The sequence below is a fragment of the Rhinatrema bivittatum genome, chromosome 1 (assembly GCF_901001135.1).
Source record: "Rhinatrema bivittatum chromosome 1, aRhiBiv1.1, whole genome shotgun sequence".
NCBI classification, from domain to species: domain Eukaryota; kingdom Metazoa; phylum Chordata; class Amphibia; order Gymnophiona; family Rhinatrematidae; genus Rhinatrema; species Rhinatrema bivittatum.
The window spans coordinates 677,456,480-677,481,665 of NC_042615.1; the positions used below are offsets into that span (position 1 = coordinate 677,456,480).

At 39.9% G+C, this 25,186-nt stretch overlaps 1 protein-coding gene across 10 annotated transcripts in view; it reads right to left on the reverse strand.

Moving 5' to 3' along the window:
• ATG10 (autophagy related 10) overlaps positions 1–25,186 on the reverse strand; it is a 599,909-nt gene that overhangs the window by 150,443 nt on the left and 424,280 nt on the right. For all 10 annotated transcript variants that reach the window (XM_029573980.1, XM_029573954.1, XM_029573973.1 and 7 more), the window contains one exon: positions 2,726–2,823. In XM_029573980.1, coding sequence (XP_029429840.1) covers positions 2,726–2,823 — 98 coding nt within the window. The remainder of the gene's footprint in view (positions 1–2,725; positions 2,824–25,186) is intronic.

Consider the following 25,186-nt stretch of genomic DNA (forward strand, 5'->3'; position numbering starts at 1 on the left):
TATTATAAAATACCTGCTTCCATGCATAAACTGAGGTTTATTACATATGTTAGAATTATTTAGTACACAAAATATATGTGCATACTTTTATAAAACAGATACATAAACTATGCAGATCCCTGCATTACAAAAACCTGTGTATACTGAAACATACACACACTTTCGGGGCAGTGATACCCAGCTTTTTAGATACAGTATTTTCAAATTGTGTGCCTCCAGCTGTGTTGTTTATAAAAATACTGTACAGGCACACCTACTTAAGCCTGTATGCGCTGAGTTAAGCATGCTATTGACAAGTACCCTCTAAAAGTATTATTTACACTAAAATAAGGACGGTTACTATTTTCTTTCACTTAAAAATTCACATGAACATTGAGGGGGGTCATTTTGAAACAGCCCACATAATAAAGTCAGCAAATACATGCATACGTTAAAACCAGTTTTCAAAGCAGAATTACCCAACATGCTTGCTTTGAAAATTACCCCACCAAAACTACCCACACACAATTAAGCCGGCTAATTTGTGCAAGAAAGGTTTTGAGAAAATTTACATGCATGCTTTTGAAATTCCAAAAAATATGTGCATATGTACAAACCCCACCCTATAAGGTGCTTCTGCTCAGTCCAGGTAAATTTACGCACATACAGGACATATTTGTTAAGTTTACCTGCATATTAGTTGGGCAGTTTTATAACAAGTAAATTAGTAAATTTTATTTAAAAAAAAACAACAACTTTTCTGCAAGTAAAATACTGTTTTACCCATGGAAATGCCTTTGAAAATTACTGATCCTGTACATTTAAAAACTTGATGCCCTTTTACATGATGATGAGAGCACACAACAAGGACATAATGCAGCGTACAGTATATGTCTGTGTCTTAATTCAGCACCTCGTCAGAATAATTCTTTATGCTCAGTATCAAGGATATAGAATCAGATTAAAATGAATTTAGCAATTATTGTAACACAAGCTAGAAGCCACCAGTCAGGAACTATGATCTTTATTTAATCACAAATGTCAGTAACATTTAGACAGCACGTGTGGCCAATCAGGCAGCTACTGAGGCTTATTTACCCTCTTGGGGTGGGTATACAATGCATAATCATGAATTTGTTGTGCTTTGTATTTTACCGGATGCTTCCTAACCCTTAGGATTCCAATGTCATGGATATGCCTCGAGTGAAAAGGAAAACATAGACTCTGGCGTCATGCAATGTTTATGCTGCCATTCAAGAATCCTTTGGAAATGAAGCCAAAATCTGGGTTGGCAGCAGTTCTATAGAGGCAACAGTAAATCCACAAACATTTATTCATTCTCTTGCCATTTCCAAATTAAGCCATTTTAGGCTCACGGAGATCCTACCAGGTGTGCTAAATTGTTGTCATTATAAACCATCAGGAAATACCCACAGAGACCTGAAGCACCACTCTGAAGTTTTGTTGAACAGCTGTGTGTTGCAGTAATTGAATTTGTACTGTTTAAAACCAATGCTGTCAAAAGACGCTGAATGCTGATGTGTAAATACAATGAATGGAGACCCAGAGGATTCCTGCACTTGAGGAGAAAGTCACCCACCGGAACTTAACTCAGGGACTTAAGATGAACTCTACCAGAAGTACCATTCAATCCACTGGATATCTTTGTGTGTTACTAGAGCTTATTAAGCAACAAGTGTTACTAGTTAACGTCTCCATTACCATAAAAAACAAACTCGGCAATCCAGAACCAACCTGATGGTAATCCTTTAAAAATACATCTAACCAGATAATTAAAAAAATGCACAGAGAATTAAAAGATTACCTAAAGGAAAACTTGACCTCGCACATATTACATATTTGCCCTTATTTAATGTCTGACTGGGCTTTTTTTGGCCTGGCAGTTTTCTTCCTCCTCCTTTGGGCTTCCAGTTTGGTCAGAACCAAGGCTGGGATTTGGTGCCTTTATTTTACAACTGCCTGGGGATTTATTTTCCTCCCTCTCCCCATTTTATATCCTCTCCTAACTCACTTTAGTCCCATTATAGCAGTGGGGACCATGGCTCCTTCCAAGACCCTGCGGTCATGGATCTTAGTCCAGACACCAGGTCTCACCATTGCACGATGAGCGACTCCCACCCCAGCTGGGGACTGTGAACGCTGCCACTGGGAAGTGGAAGGCCGGAGCCGGGAATTGAGCCCATCTGCATGGACGTGCATACTGCTGCCACTGAGCCATCAGGCTGGCTGTGTTCATAAACTGCTTCAATTATTACAGTACAACCTGTGCATTTTAGCTACTAAAAGGCCCAATAGTCTACTCTTAATAAAGAGATGCTCCACATTAGTCATCACATACATAAGATAGCTGTGCATCTTATCTCCCACACGTATAAAATAGTCATCACTATGCACTTACTTTGGGAAATGGAGAAAGAGAACATTTTTCTTTGTACAACTACATGCCAAACTAACCCTAAAAATCCAAATTGAATTCAACCCATGGTGCACTATAGAAAGCTTTAGCAGGTCATAAACTCGACATCAATTGAAAGATCTGGAAATGGCACAGCTTGTATTGCTGATAGCTTCATCTGATTACGAGTTAAGGAAAATGCTGCACGGATTCAGATTATTTAAAACTGTGAAAAATGTAAGCATCTAGGAAAACCTCTCCCCAAATAACAAATCCTCTGAATACAAATATATTCCAGACCAAACATAAGAGACAATGCACATCTCTAACCTGCTGCGTAATGGTGTCCCATGGCCCCTGCAGTAGACGATCTTTGTAACTTTCGTGAACACCTTTCCATATCTCATCTAGCGTCAATGGTCTTCCATCTGTAAATAATGATACAATAATCTCACCATTTACTTTTAGAAACTTGTAGGATAATATATCAGCCATTGTTACTCCAAATCCTATTTTTCCTAGTCAGGTTATCATGTGATACTCACAACAGCAAAGCAATTTTAAATATTTGCTCTAATTTCAATGAACTTTCATCAGGCAAAAAAAAAAAATGAGGACCACTCTAAGGAAGGGGATTGGGAAGCTCATCTTTTTCTTTAGTTTAGTTGATGACAGTGCTACTGTGCCGGATATTTTTTCTAGATATTCGGTTAAGCAGCAAGTTATCCGGCCATACAAAGCCGCATAACTAAAACACCTACCCAGCTATATTCCAACATAGCTGGATAGGTTTTTCAGTTACTCGGCTATATGCAGTCACATAACATTAGACTGGTATATTCAGTGGGAAATTTCTTTCGCTGAATATATGGGCTATATATCTGGCTAACTTTATTGAGAAGATTTCTGGTCCCCAACTGGTAAACCCTGGTGGACAGCACTGGGTTGCAGGAGTATCACTCACCATCTCTGCAGCATCTGAAGGTGAACCTGAGAAAAAGGGGAGGGTTACATGTGCTTACTTCCACTCCAGAACATCCCTAGAACAGCCTTTTATCCCCATTCAAATGTACATGCGATACCTCAAGTACATGCATGCTTGAGAGATTTATAAAATATCATATGCACAGGTACAACCTTCTTACGAATGTATTTGCTATTTTTATGAGGGCAACCCCCATCTAACTCTGAAAAATCACCTGAACAAGGGAACAACATCTGTAAGGAAAACTTCCCTCACCTCAGCTGTGTTAGACCATATTGCACGATTCTATTGCAGAAGCAATGTTAACAGATTTTTCCCTGTTGTGTGTTTTGATTACTGTTAGGAATTGGTTCCTACAGTATTGACATAATTAATTAATTAACTGGAAGAATCAAAGCAAATGCTTTGAATCATTTCATATGACATATATAATAAATCATGTATTTTTTTAGTGAAACAGATAAAGTGAAATTATTGTTGGCTATCACCACAAATAATACAATTAGTAAATAAAAAATTAGATATTCTAAAGAAATTATTGGCCATCTGGATAGACACAGACTGATGGGGCAGAGCCAACATGGATTTAACAAATGGAAATCTTGCCTCACAAATCTGTTAGATTTTTTTTTAAGGAGTTAACATGTTGACAAGAGTGAATCGGTTGATATAGTATATCTGGTGTTTGACAAAGTCCCTCATGAGAGAATACTAAGGAAATTAAAAAGTCTTCGGATAGGAGGGAATGTCCTATTGTGGATTGGTAACTGGCTTCACCATAGGAAACAAAGCAGGACGGAATGGTCATTTTTCTCAATGGAAAACGTATATAGTAGAGTACCTCAGAGTTCTGTACTGGGACAAGTGCTTTTTTTAAATTTATACTTTATTTTTAAAATAATAATCTGGTTTTGAGGTATAGATGGAAACATAAATATAAATGTCTCATTAGATAAAAAGTTATACTTCTTGTGATTTAAATATTTCTTGTGATTCAAGAAATATTTAAATCACAACTTTTCCCCCAATTGGGGAAAAGTTACTTTATTTGCATTTTCCTGCTTTAAAATTGTTGTTATTCTTTATATTTTCTTATGTTTTTATTGATGTAAAATTGATAAATTCAAATAAAGTATAAATTAAAAGGGACAAGTGCTTTTTAATATATTTCCACATGATCTGGAATAAGGAGTTAAGAGTGAGATCAAATTTGCAAATGGCAAAATTATTCAAAGTTTTTAGATCATGAGCCAATTGAGAGAAACTGAAAGAGGACCTTGCAAAACTAGGGGACTGGGTATCTAAATGGCAGATGAAATTTAATGTGGACAAGTGCAAAGTGATGATTGGGAAAATAGTCCACACTATAGGTACACAGTGCTGGATTCCATATTAAGCATCACCACCAAGGAAAAAGATCTTGGAGTCATTGTGGATAATACTTTGAAATCCTTGGCCTAGCATATGGTGACAGTCAAAAAAGCAAGTGGAATGTTAGGTATTAGGAAGGGATTGAGAAATAAAAGAGAAGATATCATAACACCTTGATTCCATCCATAGTGCAACTACACTTTGAATATATAGTGGAACTAGAAAAAGGTACACAGAAGGGTAACCAAAATGAGAAAGGGGATGAAACGCCTTCCCTATGAGGAAAGCTAAATAAGTTTGGGCTCTTCAGCTTTGAGAGGCCTGAGAGGAAGTATGATAGAGGTCTATAAGATTTTTAGTGTGTTGGAATGGCTAAACAGGAACATTTATTTACCCTTTCAAATAGTACTAGGACTAGGGTACAAGCCATAAAGCTAATAGATAGCATATTTAAAAACAAATAGGAGAAAGTATTCTTTTCACTCAGTGCACAATTAAACTGTAGAATTTACTGCCAGATGATATGGTGAAAGCAGCAAGTCTAGCTGAGTTTTAAAAGGGCTAGAGTTCCTAGAGAAAAACTCCATAAACTATTATTAGCCATGTAGATTTGGGAAAGCACTGTTTATCCCGGTTATGAGCAAGAAGGATTGGATCTATTCTTTGGGATTCTGCTGGGTACTTGTGATCTGGCTTGGCCACTGTCTGAGACAGGATTCTGGGCTTCATGAACCTTTAGTCTGACCCAATATGGCATTTCTAACATTTCTTATATTATCAGAAATGATCCCTGTTCTGCACGCAGGACACCAGAGGCAGGCCAAGCTCTAGAGTCTCAATGCATGGATGAGAAAATGGTGCAGGGAAGATGTCTTTAGATTTGTTTAGAACTGGAGAACATTCTGGGAAAGCGAGGGGACCTATTCTGATGGGACAGGCTCTACGTTAACGAGCGTGGAACTTGGCTGCTGGCACTAATATTTAAAAAGAAGATAGAACAGCTTTTAACCTAGATCATTGGGGTTAGCCAATGGTCACTCAGAAGCACATGGTTCCAATAGAGAGGCTGTGGTAATGGTTGAAATAGCCCAGATGGATTTAAATAAAGAACACACAGACACAGTATGAATGACTACAAACTGCCTGAATCATCTGGTTGTGAATACATAGGTTATGAATACAAATAAAAAGGAAAATAATTTAAAAACCACACTTTAAAACATTTGTATGCGAATGCCACAAGTCTGAGAAATAATACTGAGAGTTAGAATGTATGGCACTTAATGAATATATATATATGTATTAGGCATCTCCCAAACTTGGTGGAAGGAGGATAAACATAAGAACATAATTGTAATACTGAGTAAGATTGAGGTCTATCAAGCCCAGTATTCTGTTTCAATAGTGGCCAATCCAGATCACAAGTATCAGGAAAGATCCCAAACAGTAGATAGATACCATGCTATTAAAACCCAGGGATAGGGAGTGACTTTCTCCAAGCCTATCTGGTTAAAAACAGTTTATGGACTTCTCCTCCAGGAACTTGTCCAATCCTTTTTTAAACACAGCTATGCTAACTGCCTTTACCATATCCTCTGGCAATGAATTCCAGAGCTTATTTGTGCGGTGATTGAAAAAGAGTTTTCTTTAAAATGTGCTACTTAATAACTTAATAGGATGGGATCCAAGATGGCGACAGTAATGAAGCACTGAACGCCGTGGAGATATTACCTCAGAGGTTTTTCTTGGAATTTATCACTGAGAGTGCCCCATTTGGCTAGAAAAAGGCAGGCGAGGGAGAAAGCTCACCCTGGGACTGATCCGGAGACTGCTTTGCCTGGCCCAATGGATGCCCACATCATTCGAGGGGTTTTGACATTGGGAGTGGAGAGCAAGGGCAGGGAACCATGGAAGAGGAGCAGAGTTCCCTGACAAACTCAGAAATATCTTTGTCCCCGATGGTAAGGGAGGCGCCGGTGAACCCTGCCGTGCTTAGAGACCCGGATGTGAATCTGGTGGAGTCGCCTGCCGAAGTTGCAGACAGACGGAGGCATCAGGCAGGGAGTTCGTTCCCGGGAGGAGTGAGCACGGATGCCGTGCTGTTGGGGCACGACGAATCAACCGGCAGCCCAGACATGGGAGAGTTCAGTCTGCAAACATTTGGAGGCTCCTCAACACCTGCAAAGCCAAGTTTAAGATTTTCCCTTATAAAACCGACCCAGGTAACTCTTGAATCGCTTTGGGAGGCAATTGAGGGCCTGGGTAATATGAATATTAACCAACTTAATCCTTTAACAGAAAGGCTGGATAATCATATAAAAATCCTGGAAAATACAGTTAAAGCATCCAGTCAGTAAATAATCGAGATTAAGACTGTTGTGAGTTCCAGTAACATTATGCAAGATTCTTATGTTGAAGATAATGCAATATTGTTAAGCAAAATGGAAAATATTGAAAATACCCTGAAAGGAAGAAATTTCCATTTTGTGAATTTCCCAAGAATAATGCATATATCACCAAAAGATATGTTTAATAAATATATAACAGAGATACTGAAAATAAGGGAAGAAATTATACCACCATTAGTATGGGCATTTTATATACCTACTGGAAGAAAGTAATCAATTACTCTATGTTTTGTAATATAGAATAGCGTGGCCTATAATCACACTCTCATACATCATGTAAACCGATGTGATACCCTGTGTGAATGTCGGTATATAAAAACAAATAAATAAAATAAATAAATCAAGAGAAAAACTTGACGGGACAGAAAAGAGCAATATTCCAGAACCTCCAGAAGATCCAGGGGGAGAAATGGTTATGCCTGATTTGAATATTACCGAATTTCTAGAAACTTCAGATGCAGCACAAGCAATTCCAGCAACTATGATAATGACTTTTGCACTGGAATCAGATAAAGTGTTGTAATTCAAGACTTGGATCCACTATATTTTGCACTTAAAATGTAGAAGTGTATTTCACTATTTTTCTGATTTTTCTTTTTGTAAGAGTTTTTTCTATCACTTTATACAATATTCTGTATTCAAGATAGTTCTTGATATGTAAATTCAAAAATGAATAAATTAAAAAAAAACCAACTTAATAGGAGTTAAATGGACCAGCAATATACTGAAGACTGATTACAGCAACAGGAAGATACTTAAATAAGAAAATTATAAGTGCTGAAAAGTCTGTAACATATTACTGCAAAATCTACAAAAATGGAAATCATATGAACATATGCTAAAATCTATATATGCCAGAGGATGTGACCAAGGTGACTAAAAAAGATTTGGACAAGTTTCTGGAGGAAATGTCCATAACACATTATTAGCCGTAGACTAAAAAAAGCTATTGCTATTCCTGGCAGCGAGTAACAAAAATTAGATCTACTTTATGGTATTGACAGTGTTGTGGACTCTTAGGCCAAGGTGGAGTTGACGGAACCTGCAGGGAGGAGCCCTACAGGTCCCCACCATCGGCAGGCAGAGCTGGCTGAACTAGAGACCCAACTGGAGCTTCATCAATACCAGCCCACATTCCCCTTAGGTTGAGCCCTCAGATGCCGGGGCTGGCTGGACTTAGCCGTGGGCCTCTGTGGAGGTGAAGATCCGTTATTTAGGAGATGCTGCAGGCCAGCACAAGAGCAGCAGTCAAGGCAGGCGACAGGCAAACGGAGTATGGTTTGGGCTGCGGTCAGAGGCGGGCAGAGTTCTCTCAGCATTTTGGTTCAGACAGGGATTGAGGCAGGCAGAGTTTGTTTAGAGGCAGGAAGCAGGCAATGATCAGTGGCGGGCAGAGGTCAAGCAGTGTCGCGATCCAATCCGAGGTCAAGGCAAAAGTCCAATCCGAGGTCCAAGCCAGAAGACCAATCTGAGGTCAAAGTCAGAAATCCAAGCCTCCTATAGAGATATAAATAGTTGAATACTGTGAAAGCCTCCCCGGAGGCTCTCTCTCTCTCTCTCTTTCCTCACAAGCCCAGAAATGGCCAAAATGCAATTTGTAAAATGTATCACCGTTACAGGCGTTTTGGGCATATCGCACAGCTTAACGCCAGGAAAAAAAGGTGTAGTTATTTCCGGCATTAAAACCATGTGATAGCATGCGTTATGCTATCGCACGATGTGATATTGCCCCTCATTTTAATTATTCCCACCCAAACTCCTCCCTAATCCCACTCCTTCCAAAAATTTGAATTCACGCAGTGCGTTATTGCGTGCTTTAACGCCATAATGCATTTCGATGGATGACTCTATTAACAATTGAAAAGGGTAGCAGTGAGCAGGTGGTTTATAAGAGCAGAAAAAATTATGTAGTAATCTACTCTAAAATAAAAAAAAACAAAAAAACCCAAAAAAACCCCCAGGCAATTTCCTGCTCCCTACAAGCCCATTTTGTTACCGCAAAATAAAAGGACCCAATGTAAACTTTCAGGGTTAGTTGGAAGATATGTTCTACAAAGAAGAAAATGAACTGGGTGCTAGATAAAGCCAAATTAACTTTTGCAGTTTTCTACTTATAAATTCTCTATGCAGGAGATACATCCAGATCAGGATATTTTGAATCAGGTCTCAGAGTGTTTTACATTGATTAGTTACTTTATATTCTCTTTCTGGCAAAAAATAGTTTCCCATTTTTACTATCTCTGACTTGATTTCCTAATTTGACATGTCTCTTTCTTTTTCTCTGGTCACATCTTTCTTTTTCATTTTCTCTCTTCAGTGTCTTTAATTTTTCTTTTTTTTTTTTCAGGCAGGTCTCTTCCTCTGTCTCCTTTTCCTTCAGCAGTATATTTTTTCATTATTTTTTTCTCCTTTCCTTCCTTCTACCCCTTCTTCTCCTGCCCCTCCAATTTTTTCTGTGCTCTCTTCTCATTCACTTTCCTCTCTCTTTCTCCATCTTCCTCCTGTACACTCTCTCACCTCTCCCAACTGTGTTCTCTCTTCTTTGCTCTCTCCTCTTCCCCATCTTCCATCAGTGCTTTCTCCCCAATACTTTTTCTCTCTCCTTCATTTTGTGCTCTTTCCCTGCAACCTCTCCCCAAGTCCTTCTTGCTACACTCTCTGTACCTCTCCTGTCTCTGGTGCTCTTTTTCCTCTATGTCTACTTCCTGCACACTCTCCCTCCTCATTCCGCCTAAGATCCTGATCTGCTCCACTTTCCTCCTGGGCATTTAAACTTCCTCCAGAACTCTCCCCACTATATGTTTTATCTTCTCCCCTCTACACTCTCCTCACTTTTAAATCCTGCATTATCTCCTCTCTCTCTCCCTCTAAAGTGACAGCTTAGCTGGAAGGACGTAAGCTTTTCTTTCTGGCTAAGCATCCCATATTGCTCTGACCAGCAACTTTGTTAGCATTCGCTACCAACGATGGTGTCAGAGCAACACTGGCCACTATGAGCTTGGTCCTCCCAGCATTTAGTATTGCTCTGATGTTAACATTGATAGCGTACGCTAAACGTGTTGTTAGATCAATGTGAGACTCTTGCCCAGGAGTACAAAGCTTGTGTCCTCCATGCTAAGCCTATGTTTCTCTTTAGGTGGGACTTCTGGGGAAAGGAGGAAGAGAAACTGAGGGAGGGGTTGGCTTTCAATGTCTTTTCCCTTCAGGCAAGTGGGAGAGTGTGGTGCTGATGCTTATGATTGTAGATTCTCTAGGGATGGAGGGGTTGTAGGGAAGGGCATTTGGATCCCCTTCCCAACATTTTTAAAGGCATGGAGTACAAAAGAGGCTGGCATCTCCTGCCAGGATAATATTTTTACTTTGCAGAGAGAAAGTATGTGATTCTTCTCTCCCGTGGGAAAAATGAAAGAATTGTGCTGGGAGGGGGGGAAATTGGGCTGCTGCTGACCTGTGAGGTTTATGGTTTTTGGTTTTTTTTTTACCTTACATGTTTAATATAGCCAAGTAGATTTAAAGCAGAGCACCCAGTTTCCACAGCAGATTTTTCAAGATTCTGTGGCAAAAGATAGAAAATTCTTCAAAATGTGGTGCTAATTATGTGGCACATTTGCATAACTTTGAATCAATTTGCATACTGCATATTACTTTTTTTAAAATTTTATACAAATAAAGTTGTTTTGTTATATTTCTTGTGTCTGGTTTATTTAATTGTTGACAAGGAAAAAGGAAACTTAGTGACCAGTGATGGGAACAGAGACAGGGGATAGAGAATGGGGTGGGGGTAGGGTAGGATAATGGTTCTGGGGAGGGAAAGATGATTTCAAAGAGAGATGGAGAAGGGATCTTAGAGGAGAGGGATTCCCCCCCCCCTTATTCTAGTCGCACTGTTGGGTCTTGCTCCCTATCCCCTCACTCCCCCAAGGACCCCAATGATAGTTAAAAAGTTTATAGCCTATCAGGCTGACAGACATCCCACTCCCACCTCCCTGTAGTTTCTCCAAATAACCCCTCTTCATCACCCTCCCCTGCCACTCCAACCCTCTCTCCTGCCTCACCAGCCATCCTCCAAAACCCTCTTGGCCACCAGTATTATAGTTCACTCATACTTCTCCCAGCAGCTTTCTCATTGCTTTGACAGCAATGCTGGCAGCATAAACTGCCATCATTGCTATCAGAGCATTATGCTGGAGTTTATAATCTTATCAAGACAAATATACATGCAAATAAGAGTCTATGGGAAGTGTATTTACTGTAGAGAAGTGTTTAGAATTTAAAAACAGCTTAAAAAGATGAGATTTTATTTGAATACGACTAACTCAGGTACCATTTCAGGAAGTCTATTCCAGGCATACAGTGCAGCAAGGTGGAAAGCATGGAGTTGAGAGTTGATGGTGGAGGAGAAGGGCATAGATAAGAGTGATTTACTGTGTGAATGGAGGTGACAGGGAACGGTGTAGGGAGAGAGAGAGCAAGAGAACAGAAGATAGGTAATGAGGAGTTGAGTAAGAGAAGCTTGAACTGTATGAGAAATGAGCGAAGGAGTCAATATAATGACTTCAGAAAAGGGTTACAGGGTCATCACAGCATTGAAGGAAGGTCATGCAGCCAAATTTTGAAATGACTGCAGTGGAGAAAGGTGAATTACAAAGAAACAGAGCCTGGTAAGTAACCCACAATAACGACAATCAAAAGCAAAGGGAAACCAAACACAAATCACATAGCAAGGGCTTGACTAAGAAAGGTGTCAGCAAGCCAGACAGCATGTTCAAGAACTTGAACTGCCCGTCTTTTCAATCATCCACCTTATGATTGAATGAACAGAAATAATGCTGTAATCAACAAATTGAATTAAACTTGCAATAATGTCTTCAAATCAATATGTTCAACTAGTTAAGTGCATAAATCCTGATGATGATGAAATTCCAAAGGAAGCCCAGCACGACCGATGTTTCGCTTGAAAAAGCTTCATCATGGTCATATAAATAATCCATTTTCAAACATAGAAACTATGAGAAAAGGGGCTCGCTTCTTGAAACTCTATCCCGGTTTGTTGATTTTTTCTTGCACCATTTTTTCCTTTGATGCCATCTTACATTTGTGATTCTCAGGATATGATCACTTTTTTAGAGCAACTTCATCTTGACACCACTGATCTTCTTTTGATCACTCTGGACATGGAATCTCTCTATACTAACATTCCTCATGATGAGGCTCTTGCTATAGCTATTTATTTTTTTTATCAACATCCTTGTCCACACAAAGGGCCTATTTTCTTTTTAAGTCAATTGTTGGAAATGGCTCCTGCCAATAATTTTTTTGCATTTGATCATTAGTCCTATCTATATACACGCGGCATTGCTATGGGCACTACAATAGCCCCCGAAATAGCTAACTTATACGTTGGAATGTTTGAAGATCATTTTTTGAAAGACTTTCCTTTTTCTGCCAATGTTGTGTGGAAACGTTACATAAACAACGTATTTTTATTGTGGAAGGGCTCTATCCCATTTTTTGACAGTTTTTTACAATGGCTTAATTCATTAAATTGTCATCTTCGTTTTACTGCTAATATAAAGTCATTTGAGAAACCTTTTTTGGACATTCTGATTAAGAAATCATAATTTTGTTTTTCTATTACTTTATATCGTAAACCTAATACATTGTTGCACTTCATCAGTGCACATCCTCATCCCTTAAGGAAAGCCTACTAGTCAGTCAATTTTTGAGATTACGTCGGATATGCTCTAATATTACTGATTTTCAATCCCAAGCACAATTGATGATAGATAGATTTTTATGTTATGGTTATCCCAGAAAAGTGGTACGTAAAGCTTTTTTAAGAGCCAAATTCTGTCATTGTGAGTGGTTGTTTCTATCACCATCTACTACATCATCTTCACGAGCCACATGCATTTTAGCCTTCTCACCAGTTGTTCATCAGATATGGGCATCTATCATAGGCAACTGGCATGTTTTGCAGATACATGATATCTTTAAAGATCCACCTCACATTACTTATACCAGAGGTTCAAATCTACATGATTTATTGGTGCATTCTGATTTCTCGCAAATTTCTGTGCAAAATTAATCTTCAGGTTTTCACAGTGCATGTAGCAACTGTTCAGTATGCCACATTTCCATGAGCACCTCTTCAATTAAGATTCAGGCAACAGATTTCATACCTAAACTTAAATATATTACCACTTGTGCTTTTACATCAGTAATTTATTTGATTGAGTGTCCTTGTAAGAAGTTTTACATTGGAAAAACTTCCCGGATGCTTAAGACTCGGATGATTGAACATCGAGCGGCGCTTCTTCATCACAAAGAAAATGCTCCTTTGGTTGCCCATTGTGATGAATGTTCACATATCTTTGATGATTTACGTTTCTGTGCAATCGATCTGCCTCAGATCGGGTGGCGGGGTGGTGATTTGAATTCACTGCTTTTATGATCAGAACAGCATTGGATTCATAAATTGCATTCAATTGTCCTTTTGGTTTAAATGCTGATTGTTATCTAAGCATTTTTTTGAATTAATCAGTTTAAGTTCTCTTTCACGTCTTCGATTTGACATTAGGCAATATTTTATATAAGTTCTCTTTCAGGTCCTCTTACGTCCTACGTCATTTCATCATGAATATATTTAAGCAGTGTCAACTTCCTTCTGGTTTCATGTTCCCTTGAAAAACACTGAGACCTGCTTGGTCCAATCTGTTGGTAGTCGCTATTGGTCTGCACAGATAAGTATTTGGAGGCTTCTATTAAAATGGTGACCTTCTTTATTTTTCATTTCTCATAGTTTCTATGTTTGAAAATGGATTATTGATGTGACCCCTGATGAAGCGTTTTCAAGCAAAACATCGGCAGTGTTGGGCTTCCTTTGGAATTTCATCATCAGGATTTATGCATTTAACTAGTTGAAAATATAGATTTGAGGACATTATTGCAAGTTTAATTTAATTTGTTGATTACAGCACTATTTCTGTTCACACAATCACAAGGTGGATGATTGAAAAGACCGGGCAGTTCAAGCTCTTGAACATGCCGTCTGGCTTGCTGACACCTTTCTAGTCAAGCCCTTGCTATATAATTTGTGTTTGGTTTCCCTTTGCTTTTGTTAGTCTATAAGGTGCCATCCGACTCCTGTCATTTCAGCACACAACAGAAACTGTCAGTTTTATGCTCTGTCCCAATCCCCCTTCCACTGCAAAAAAAGCCCTGCTCCCTCCAACAATCAAAACTATGAAAAATAACACACTCCCCCGAGCCTATTTTACCCCATCCACTGGTCTAAAATTTCTAAATAGTTCAGGAATGATCCCCAGGTGCTCCTTCCCCACTTATCAGTACATAAAATTGATGCCAGCTGGGCCCTGTAGCCAGCACCAGTTTGATGTACAGAAAAACATGTATTGCTGTGGTGCCAACCAGAAAACCCTGCAAAAGAAGATACTTGGAACCTATATAGTACTATTGGATCGCATCTTAGCTGTGGGTTTGGCCCTTGGACAGCCAACAAATTAGTAAACCAAACAGTACTAACCGCAAGCATTCAAACCTGAACAACCCTATCTATGAAAAGGCAAATATTACAACAGGCTCTAAAACACCTCCTATTAGGAAAGCAGAACAAACCAGTCTGCTCTAAATTCCTACATAGAAACTATATATGCTAGCAGAATATCTCACCTCGTTCACACATGCAGAACAGAGACAGACCATCACCAAATACAAAATAAAGAGACAATAAAATAAAAATAGAAATGTGTAGACAGAAACTGAACTGGAAAATCCAACAAGGTAGACTCCATATATTATGAAGCAATGGAAAAACAGAAACATCATCAATCCTCATAAATCAAAATATAAAATCAAGAAATATAAATCAATCATAATAAGCCATACTCATAAAAAGAATATTGTCAAAAAGATGACAAATAGAATAGAATCAAATAATTAAGAACCCATATAAAAAGTTTTTAAAATTTCCAAATGGCAATAAAATATTTCAAATGACAGACACATCAAACACCTAATAATTAAAACAAGAAGGGAAAAATACCTCACTTTCCATACCTGAAAACTTTTGATTTCCAGTCAACTTGAACTTGTCGTGGATTAGTGGGGGTGGCAAAAGTATTTCACCCCCTCCCCCCCCCAAGGCAGGCTCCCATTCACACACAAACACACCCATCCCCAGCAGGCAGACTCCCATTTACATCCACCCATCCCAGACAGGCTCCCATTCACACCCATCCACCCTCCCACCTCAGGCAGGCTCCCATTCACATCCAACCAACTAATCCACCCACCCACTCATCCATTCCAGGCAGGCTCTCATTCATGACCAGGCCCCCACCACCACCACCATTCCCAGGCAGGCTCCCATTCACAAGCACTCATTCCAGGCAGGCTTTCACTCACATACACAACCATCCCCCCAGGCAGCTTTCCATTCACACACACACACCCATCTCCTCAGGCAAGTTCCCATTTTCAAAACACATACACACCAATCCCCCCACCAGGCAGGCTTCATTCATACACATCCTCTATGCAGGCAGGATCCACAGGTCTCTCTTGCCGCTGCTGCCACCTGATGCCTTGTTCCTTGGGACAGAGCAGAATTCATCGGTCACAGAGCTGTAAGCATCCTACCTGCGGCTCCTCCACATGTGCAGGCCGGCCCGCAGTACTCAACAGTGCTAGCACTTCCTGTATGCTCATCTCGTGCATCGTGAGATAACAATACAGGAAGTAGTAACACCGCGAGTATTGAGTACCATGGGACGGCCAGCACAAGAGGAGGAATCGCAGAACGAACTTCCCATTTTCTTCTGCTGCTACCACAGTGACTGCATGAGCCTCTGTATTCTTCTATCGCCAGTGGGATGGGGTCCACCGGCGGCTACATAGGCCTTTCCTGATCCCTTTCCTGGGCCCTCTTCCATCACAGCCGCCGCCCTACCAGGTGTGCCGCTCCGTGCAACTGCACAGTTTGTACACCCGGTCGCACCAAGCCTGGTTCAGTGTGAGGCCCGCATAAAGCAAGTTGCAGTAGTCTAAGCGGAGGTGATAAAGAGTGGATGATTGTTTTGGTAGCATGCTCAGAAAGGAAGAGATGGATTTTAGTGATTTTATAGAGGAAGAAACGACACGCTTAAGCAACATTTTGGATGATGGTAAAGAAGAAGAAGCATCAAAGGTGACCTACAGGTTGTGGGCAGAGCAAACTGGGAGGATAGCAGTACCATCCACTGAGAATTGAAAGGGTTTGGGAAGAAAACAAGAAGTTCCATCTTAGCCATTTTAAGATTAAGGTGGCGATGAGACATCCAGGCAGCAATGTTCCATTCAATGTGGGTAAAAGTACGCAAATTGTGGTACACCATGCATACTTTTATCCACATACAGGGTGCACAATTTTCAAATAACTCTTTAACTTGTGTAAGTAGCTATTTATATGGGTAAGCAACTTTTGTAAATTGTCCTCTCTATATGGCCCACACCCTGGGAGAGGCATGTACTCCTGTGCCCCTGGTCTCAAGATAACCAGGTTTTAAACATGACAGAAATTTTGGATGGGGAATGAAGAAAGATTAAGAATATACTGAATGTCTAATGTATGCTTTCATATCAAATTATTTGTAATTACAAATTTTACTTATGACTGTTATAAGAAACTGATAGATAATTTACTACTCTTGGTCTTGAAACTCATCTTTAACAACTAGAAGTAAAAGTTCCTTCCTAGAAATACAGATTTGGTAGACTACAATATGTTTGTATAAAATATGAAGGTGCTACAGCTGAAAATTATAGTAAAAATGACAGGAAACCTAAAAACATGTAGATCAATATTTATCCCAGATTTTGTATCATTACATAAGATGTGTTGTACAATATGATAGTAGCAACCTACCAGAAAAGTTACTGTTGTGTCTACTAAATGGAAATTGTATATGCAAATGTGTGACTTCAATAAAATGTAAGCATGAATCGCAAAAAAAATCATGTCCTACAAATTAATCTTCATTCAAAAATTAAATTGATGGAAAAGTCACTAACAAGTAAAGAAAATAAATTTAACCCCCAAATGAACACATTTTAAAATAAACCTTGCTGGTAGAGATAACCCTTTGTCCTGTACCTGGAAGAAATTATAAGCCTCTACTTTTTCAGATGTCACCATGTCATTCATTTTGCAGAAGGATACTGATATTCGAGACAAATAGCCAGAGATGAGGAATAATGTGGACAAATACAGAGTAATGATCTATGGGGCAGAAGAAAGTAAAACACTTTCAGCGGGGCAGTACTTGATATCACTAACAAGGTAAAAGGTCTAAGCATATTAGTTGTGAATGATCTGAGAATTTGAAAGAAAAGCTAAACACCATCTGCCAAAGCTCGGCAAATCTTGGACTGCATTAACTGCAGCTGGGAATCTAGGGAAAATGTTTTATTGTTTAACTATAGATGGCCCTTATAGGCTATATATAGAGTATAAAGCCTGATTTCAAACAGCCATCCTCAAACACAGCTCAGGCTGGAAAAATTACAGAAAAGGACCATTAAGAAATAAAGTGGATTTCAGGGATTATGGATACTGAAAGATTACTCAAGATCAGGCTATTTTTCATAGAAACTAGATAGTTGAAAGGAGATTTAATTACCCTGGAAAAATATTTAAACAGACCCTGATGGGATCATGCAGTCCATCTTGGTAAACTCCCTCAGAACAATATGTAAAGAAAGACTTGCTGAGTAATTCTCATGAGGTGCTTTTTTTTCTCTTACAACACTGATTTCTTGGAAACTTGTGTTAACCATCTGCACGTGCAGGCTGCAGTACTCACAGTGGCCATAAGATGTCCGTATCATCTATTATACTAATAGGATTCTGTCACCTTTTGACCAATGCTGGTACTGCAGTTGAAATGTGCTTTTTTTTTTTTTTTTTTTAGCTAGATGCCTAAGTTTTCTGAGAAAATGTTACTCTGGTTTCTATGTATTATATGGCTCTACCTATCCTGAAAATGTAGGTGTTACAGGTTGACTGGTTCAGAAGATAATGTGCACAAAGACAGACACACAGACAATGCAAAAACCATAAGCAATTTATGTTGGAGAAATAAAAAAGATGGACACCAATGTCTCACGCTAACAGGAAACTGATTTCATCATCTTCAGAGAAAGGCATTTTTCACTCAAACAATGGGGAAACTATGGAACATTCTACCATTAGAAATTGTCATAATTATACATATGAACTTCAGAAAAAACGAGAACAAGTATGTGGAGGGAAAAAAATCAGATAATTAGACACTAGGGAAAAGTGATGATCCTGGGATATAAATTAATTGGTAATTGGAAAGGATTTTATTCTTTGTAATGCAAAATTGACTGCAGCTAGGCATTTGTTTTACCTCCCTCTATATTAGAAGATGGTAGGATTCATTGGATCTTTGGTCGTCATTCAACCTGACTATGCAACCATACAATCAAGCAAAACTATGAGATTAAGGGATTGATTTTCAAAACGGTCTAGCCACCTACTATGGAGTTAGGTGGCAAGATTTAGAGGTTACGAAAATGTACCATCACTGAAGTGCTACATATAGCCTTCTAAAATCACTAAGCAGCTTTAATTAGCCTTTTAAAAAATGGGTATTTCTGGAGGTATGATGAGGCCAGGAGGTAGAAGGGCAAGGGCGGAAAAGGAGAGGAAGAGACATATTTGTTACATTTTCAAATAAATGCACCTATTTTCCAGCCGCAGTCTATCTGCAGAAACAGACTGTGCAAGATACATGGATACTATTATACCTGCATACATTTTAGCAAATTTTCAAAGTGAAACTGCCCGCTTTGAAAATTCTATATAATTTAAGCCACCACAAAATTACCTGCACTGTTTGCAGCTAGGCAGCTTTCTGAAAAACACCCTGTAAATTTACTCCTCATGGTGACCATGATTCCTAAGCTTTACCAGCAGCTGAGAGAGTCACTGGGTGTAAGTGCCACTCACAAGCAATTTCAAGATTCCCACTCCTTGTGCACTGAAAGTCAAACCTGTGATCTCTGTAGCATACTGAAGCAGAGCCATAGTGTGCCTATGGCCAATTTGGCCATGGCCATAGACACTGCTACCAAAAGGTACTAATGAGAGCAGTGCGGCCGGCCGCCAGCAGGTCCTCAGCAAAAGAAAAGCAGCGCTGTCTCGTCAAAATTGACAGCATGGTAAGCATGGTCTTAGTCAGTGGAAAAGCAGCGCGGCCCTGCTGGCAATGTTGCTGATACTAGCAAGGTTGCGCTGCTTTTCCATTGACTAAGGCAGCGCTTACCATGCCGACAATTTCGACGGGGCAGCGCTGCTGAGGAGGAGGAGGAGCGCCCCTACCCTGCCGGAAGTAGTCCAATGCTAAAACTGACTTGGCCCGGTGGCCAGAAGTCATTCCTTTGGTCACAAGGGCTGAAGAAGGAGATTGCTGCTGCCTACTATGTCAAGAAGGACATGAGAGAGCATGTGTGCAGGAGAGTGAGAGGGAGCATATGTGTGTGTGTGTGGGGGGGGGAGAGTGAGAGAGCGCATGTGTGTGAGACAGAGAGAGCATGCATGTGGAGAGTGTGTGGGAGAGAGAGAGAAAGAGAGCATGTTGCTAGTGTGTGGGAGAGAGAGCATGTATGATTGTTTGTGGGAGAGAGCACGTGTGCATGTGTGGGAGAGTGAGAGAGAGCATGTGTGTATGTATGTGGAGGAGTGACAGATAACATTGTGTGTGTATGAGAGGGAGCATGTGTGCGTACAACTACCCCAGTTACTCTCTGCCTGCTAAACCATGACAATTTCAGGACATCTGGAAATCAAAAGTTCCAAGGTATGGATAACGGGGAATTTTTTTAAATCCTTATTTTAATTGTTGGGTGTTATTTGATGTGTCTGTTTTGAAATATTTAATTGATGTTTGGAAGATTTTTATATGTGTTTTTAATTATTGAATGTTATTATATTCATTAATTATTTTGAATTATTTTTAATGGTATGCTTTTACTAATTTTGTTTTATGAATAATGGTAATGTTTCTGTTTTTCCATTGTTGCAGTGCATTCAGAATTTGGCTTGTTGCAGTTTCCAGTTCAGTGTTTGTCTGTACATTTCTATTTATGCTGTACGGTCTCTTTATTCTGTATTAGAGAATCTATCTGTGTTTTGCATGTGTGGCTGAAGTGAGTTATTCCATTAGGTCTGTTGGGAAACCCGGCCGTGAGCAGCCGCAGCCAGGTCCCCCTTCTCTTACCGGCAGACACCGGCACTCCCCACTGCCTCCTTCGCTCCGGCCCGGGCCGCTTCGGGGCCTTGCCGCAGCGTCCTCCCCATGAGGGAGATGCCGCCGAGGTCTTCCGGGGCTCTGCCCCTTAGGCGCGTGCTTCGGTCTGGGATTTAAAGGGGCGGTGGCGGGAATCCTCGGCCCGGCCCCAAATCTCACGTCATCAACAGAGGCCTATTTAAGGCTGCCTCAGACCTATTTGCTTTGCCTTGGCAACAGGTCGACTCTCCTGAGTAGCTAGTTGCTGTTCCTGACCCCGCTCAGTGTTCCCGCTTGTTCCTGACTCCGTCCCTGTGTTCCTGCCTGCTCCAGCTCCATCCCTGTGGTTCCGCTCCTGCTCCTGCCTTCAGTTGCCTCTTCAGTTTTGACTTCGGCCTGGTTTCTGGATTCCTCTGTCTGCTGCCAGTCCTGACCTTTGGCGTGTTCTCCGGTTTCTGCTTGTCTTCTGCCTGCCCCGGCCTCTGGCCTGGTTCCTTGTGTTACACCTCTGCTGCCCGCCACAACTCCTGGACCATCTCCGCCTCTTCAGTCTTCTGTCAGCCTCGAATTGGACAGCCCATCGGACTTCCTCCACCAGGAATTTAAATTTATTATATATTTTGTAAGTGATATTTTTACCATGGAAAACTGCTTTCAATGTTTTTTTTTTTCATGTAAAATCTGTATTAAAAATGCACAACTTTTTAATTGTGTGTGAGGAGGGTGTGGTGGGTGGGGGGGCGCAAGGCTGCAAAGTTTTCCTAGGGCCTCTAATACCCTTGCACTGGCCATGGGCACTGCTGTACAAACATTTAACAGAATCTCCCAACTCATGGTGTCAGGTCTTGTGTAAAGGGGGAGGGCACAGATTTTCACTTGGCCATAGGCGTCAAATTGCTCTGTACTGAAGCATCAAGAAGATGTGGAAAAAGAGTCAGAAAAAGTGCAAAAGCTAGGCGATGGCATTTTGCTTTATTAGGAGCTTTGCTTATCCTATGGAGTGAATTTTCAAATAGGTTTCACAGGTAAAACTAGCATGTGGTATATATAGGTAAGTAGCATTTGAATATATGCTATTTTATAACCCTTGAAAGTACGCACATATTTTCGGTTTTGTGCATATATTTTACTGGGTCAAAAAGGGGCAGGCTAGAGGCGTTCCAGAGTAAAGTTCAGAAACATGCAAAGGTGCTATTTTGTAAGAGACACACGTGTATACTTTAGTTAGCTTATTCATACACTTTTACACTTGCTCATTGACTTGCACAAGTGAAACTGGACTTGTTCATTGTCTGCAGTTTTCGGGTGGGAGGTCTGGATGAACTGATGGGGGCTCACAGTGAAGTGCTAGATGGTCTAGGTGAAGTGGTGATTCCAAGCACTCGCACAAATACGCATTTTCAAAATGGCATGTATGCATGCATGCTTTATACAATACCTGCTTCCGCGTTTAATTCTGGGTGTTTATTCGTGCAGCGATACAATTATTTTGCATGTAAAATAAACACACATATTTATAAATTAGGTAAATAAAGTATGTGTTTTATAACAATAGAAATATATGAGTGTCCTGAAACACAGGCACACTGTCAGGGCAGAAATACATGGTGTTTTATAAACTGTGCAGCTCCTTCTGCTCTGTTTATAAAATACCAGCATTAATTGTGTCATGTCCACTTTTGCTACAAATGCTGTATAGGAGATAGTTTTGAAGGCTGGGCTCTCTGTGTTAGCTGTTTTCAAATGGCTACACTGTCAGTAACTTAACCTATCTACAGTAAGTACCCAGAGATGTTTAAAGGAAGCTATAATGTGAAAACAAAGATGGCACTGAGCAAAGGGCTAATGGAAGAGAACTCCAGGACCCTTGCAGATATGATCTAAACTGGCATAGGAAGAGCCTTTGTTCAAATGCTTAGGCTTATAGAAAATGAAAGGACTCACGGGGAAACTATAAATCTTTGAAATGTGTGCTTTTTGGTCTTGTTGTCCCTGTTCTATCATAATAAATAATAATCACTAAAGAAATGAGTTTTATTACCCTTTGCATAAATGATAAATGTTCTTTACTTAAGATCATTCAGTAAAATGAGAGAAATAAAGAGAGAAAATGAAGGTTAAGAAGCCCAACCTTTAAAAAAAAAAAAGGTCATTTTAGTTTTACAATGTTAAGCTCTCAGGTTATTAAACTAACATTGTGAAACATAATTTGACTTGCAGGCTCAATTACGGCTTATGTACTGCAAGTGGAGCTGTTGGTACGTAACACAGTGATCACCTACTAGGAACTGCAAAGCTTATACCCAGCTAAAAGCAGTCATGTTTCAACACCTCCTATTCCCTGATGCTGACAAGCTAAACAACTTGTTTTGTCTCTGGGAGCTCTTCTCTGGTGATTAACTGCTTATGGTGAATACTAATTATATGAAAGGTACCGTGAAAATGCAGAACCCTCTTTCCTTGACTCACAGTACTCACCCTCCCCAGCACAGAGGAACTGCTACCCATTCAATTACAGCTACAAGCTAGAGCTTGAGAGATTTCCCCCGCCACAAGGAATAAATTACTCGTTCTAGCGCTATGTAAAAGTATTTTGAGTCTGCACAAAGCGCCTGGGTGGTTAGCGTGAGCTTCTTTAGCCTTCAGAACATGCTACGATCACGCATCATGTTACATGCCCAGTTCAGAGGACACACTTTACACATGCTGCAAAAGCAAGGATTTGATAGCCTGACAGCTCCCATTATTGTTCATGGCTAATTCGATATGTACTGTGCTGCAAGCTTACCCTCATAGCATCAATACTTGGAAACTGCAGAGTGAAGTAAAAAGCTTGTAAACCTAAGATGCTGAGAATATCATTATTTGCATTTACAAGTGAAAGCTCATGCTAGGATAGCATAGACACTGCTGGAAACAGGATACCGGGCTTGATGGACCCTTGGTCTGACCCAGTATGGCATATTTTATGTTCAATGTCAGAGATCATGAGTGATTAAAACTACCAAATGGGCCAGATTCATTAAGGCTTTTCTCCCATTTTGTATCTATGAGTGAATCAGGTACACAGTCACAGTAACTTAAGTTGGATTTCATGTTTGGTTGTTTCTTCAAATGAAATAACACCAGATATTAAATTCAGATCCTGTTTAACAACTGGAGTCTGACCAAGAAAACTATGTTAAAAAAAAAAGGCAACCTATGAATTTCAGTATAAAATAATTTAACCTAATTTTTTATATATATTCCCTCAACTCCCTCTTGCATTATCTGAAGTTCTCTGGTGGTCTAAGAGGGCCTGGAGTGCTTCATAAGGCTGCAGGCCCGGTGCTGCCATTTTCAGAATGGTGTTGGCTGGCCACATACAGACGTTTGCCCCCATCGTGAAACTGAGCACGAGTATAAAAGAGGTAGGCTGATGCCATTTTAAAGTGGTGCTGCCAGGTCAGGAGCCCTAGGGAGTTCCAATGGAGTAATTTTATACCAAAAGGGAGCAGAGTTTGAAAGGGAGGCAGAGGGGCCAGGGATGGAACATTTTCATTATGTTATTTCTTACATTTTTACCACTGTGGCTGCCTGAAGGGGGGAGGGGGTGGTGGGACCAGGAGTCTCTTGGAATCCTCAGGGTTTTCCACAGACCAGGGGGGTTGGGGGAACATATTCAAGTCACTTGGGTCCTTTAAGGTGAGCCCCGGCAGCATCAGGATGCGCATAAGCATCTCAAAACTCTTGAGGAAATACTCATGAGGGGTAGCAAACGTGCCTCAAAATAACAAAGCTTGTAAATTTTCATGCAAGCTGCATTCTTTTAATTACATCCGATTTACTAATAATGAGGTGATCTGCATGCAAGACAGCTCATTACCACACTCACGTTACACTGGATTTTTGGGGGGGATTTTGTGCAATATTTGTAATGCAGCGCATTATCACTGTGCTAAGGCGTTTATCCCACAGTAAAACACTAATGCAGCTTAGTAAATGACCCTGTACTTTTGTACCTGAGACAATCCCTAAAAACACATTTATTTCAATCTGCTTTCCATATATCACACACTAAATAACATAACTACTTCTCCATCACACAGGGCACAACATTATTATATATTGATTTATTTTTTATGTAAACTATTCATTGTTTTAGATTTTTATTTTTATTATATATTTTTGTAATTTTGAGCTTTTATAATTTGATAATCTTTATGTTCTTTTAAATGTAAATCTTTATTTACATTTGTTTTTTATTTAGTTATGTAAACCGTTTTGATTAAACACTGTTTGTAAAGACGGTATACAAACACTTTTAAATAAAAATAAATAAAATAAATAAATAAATGGAGAGTGAAGTGACTTGCCCAAGGTCACAAGGAGAGTTGTACTATGGGAAGAGTATCTCATCCAGCTTGCTCCTCCCCCTACCCAAACAACTCCTGGGGCTAACACACTGAATCTGAAATGGAAGCTGGTGGAAGCAATAGGCTGCAGCTTGTTTTTTTGTTATACAAGTATATTTACAATGCATTATCTCAATAGTTTTTCATAATAGGTCAACAAGTCAATGACAACAATACGTAATATATAACAGTGGTAACCGATATAGATTTTAATAGCAAAGGAAGATTGCTCCACGTGTCCCTGCTGGACACAGTTTATATTCATTATTGTTGCTGAAGATGGGAATTATATCCTCTTTGCAGCCTGCTGACAAGCCCCG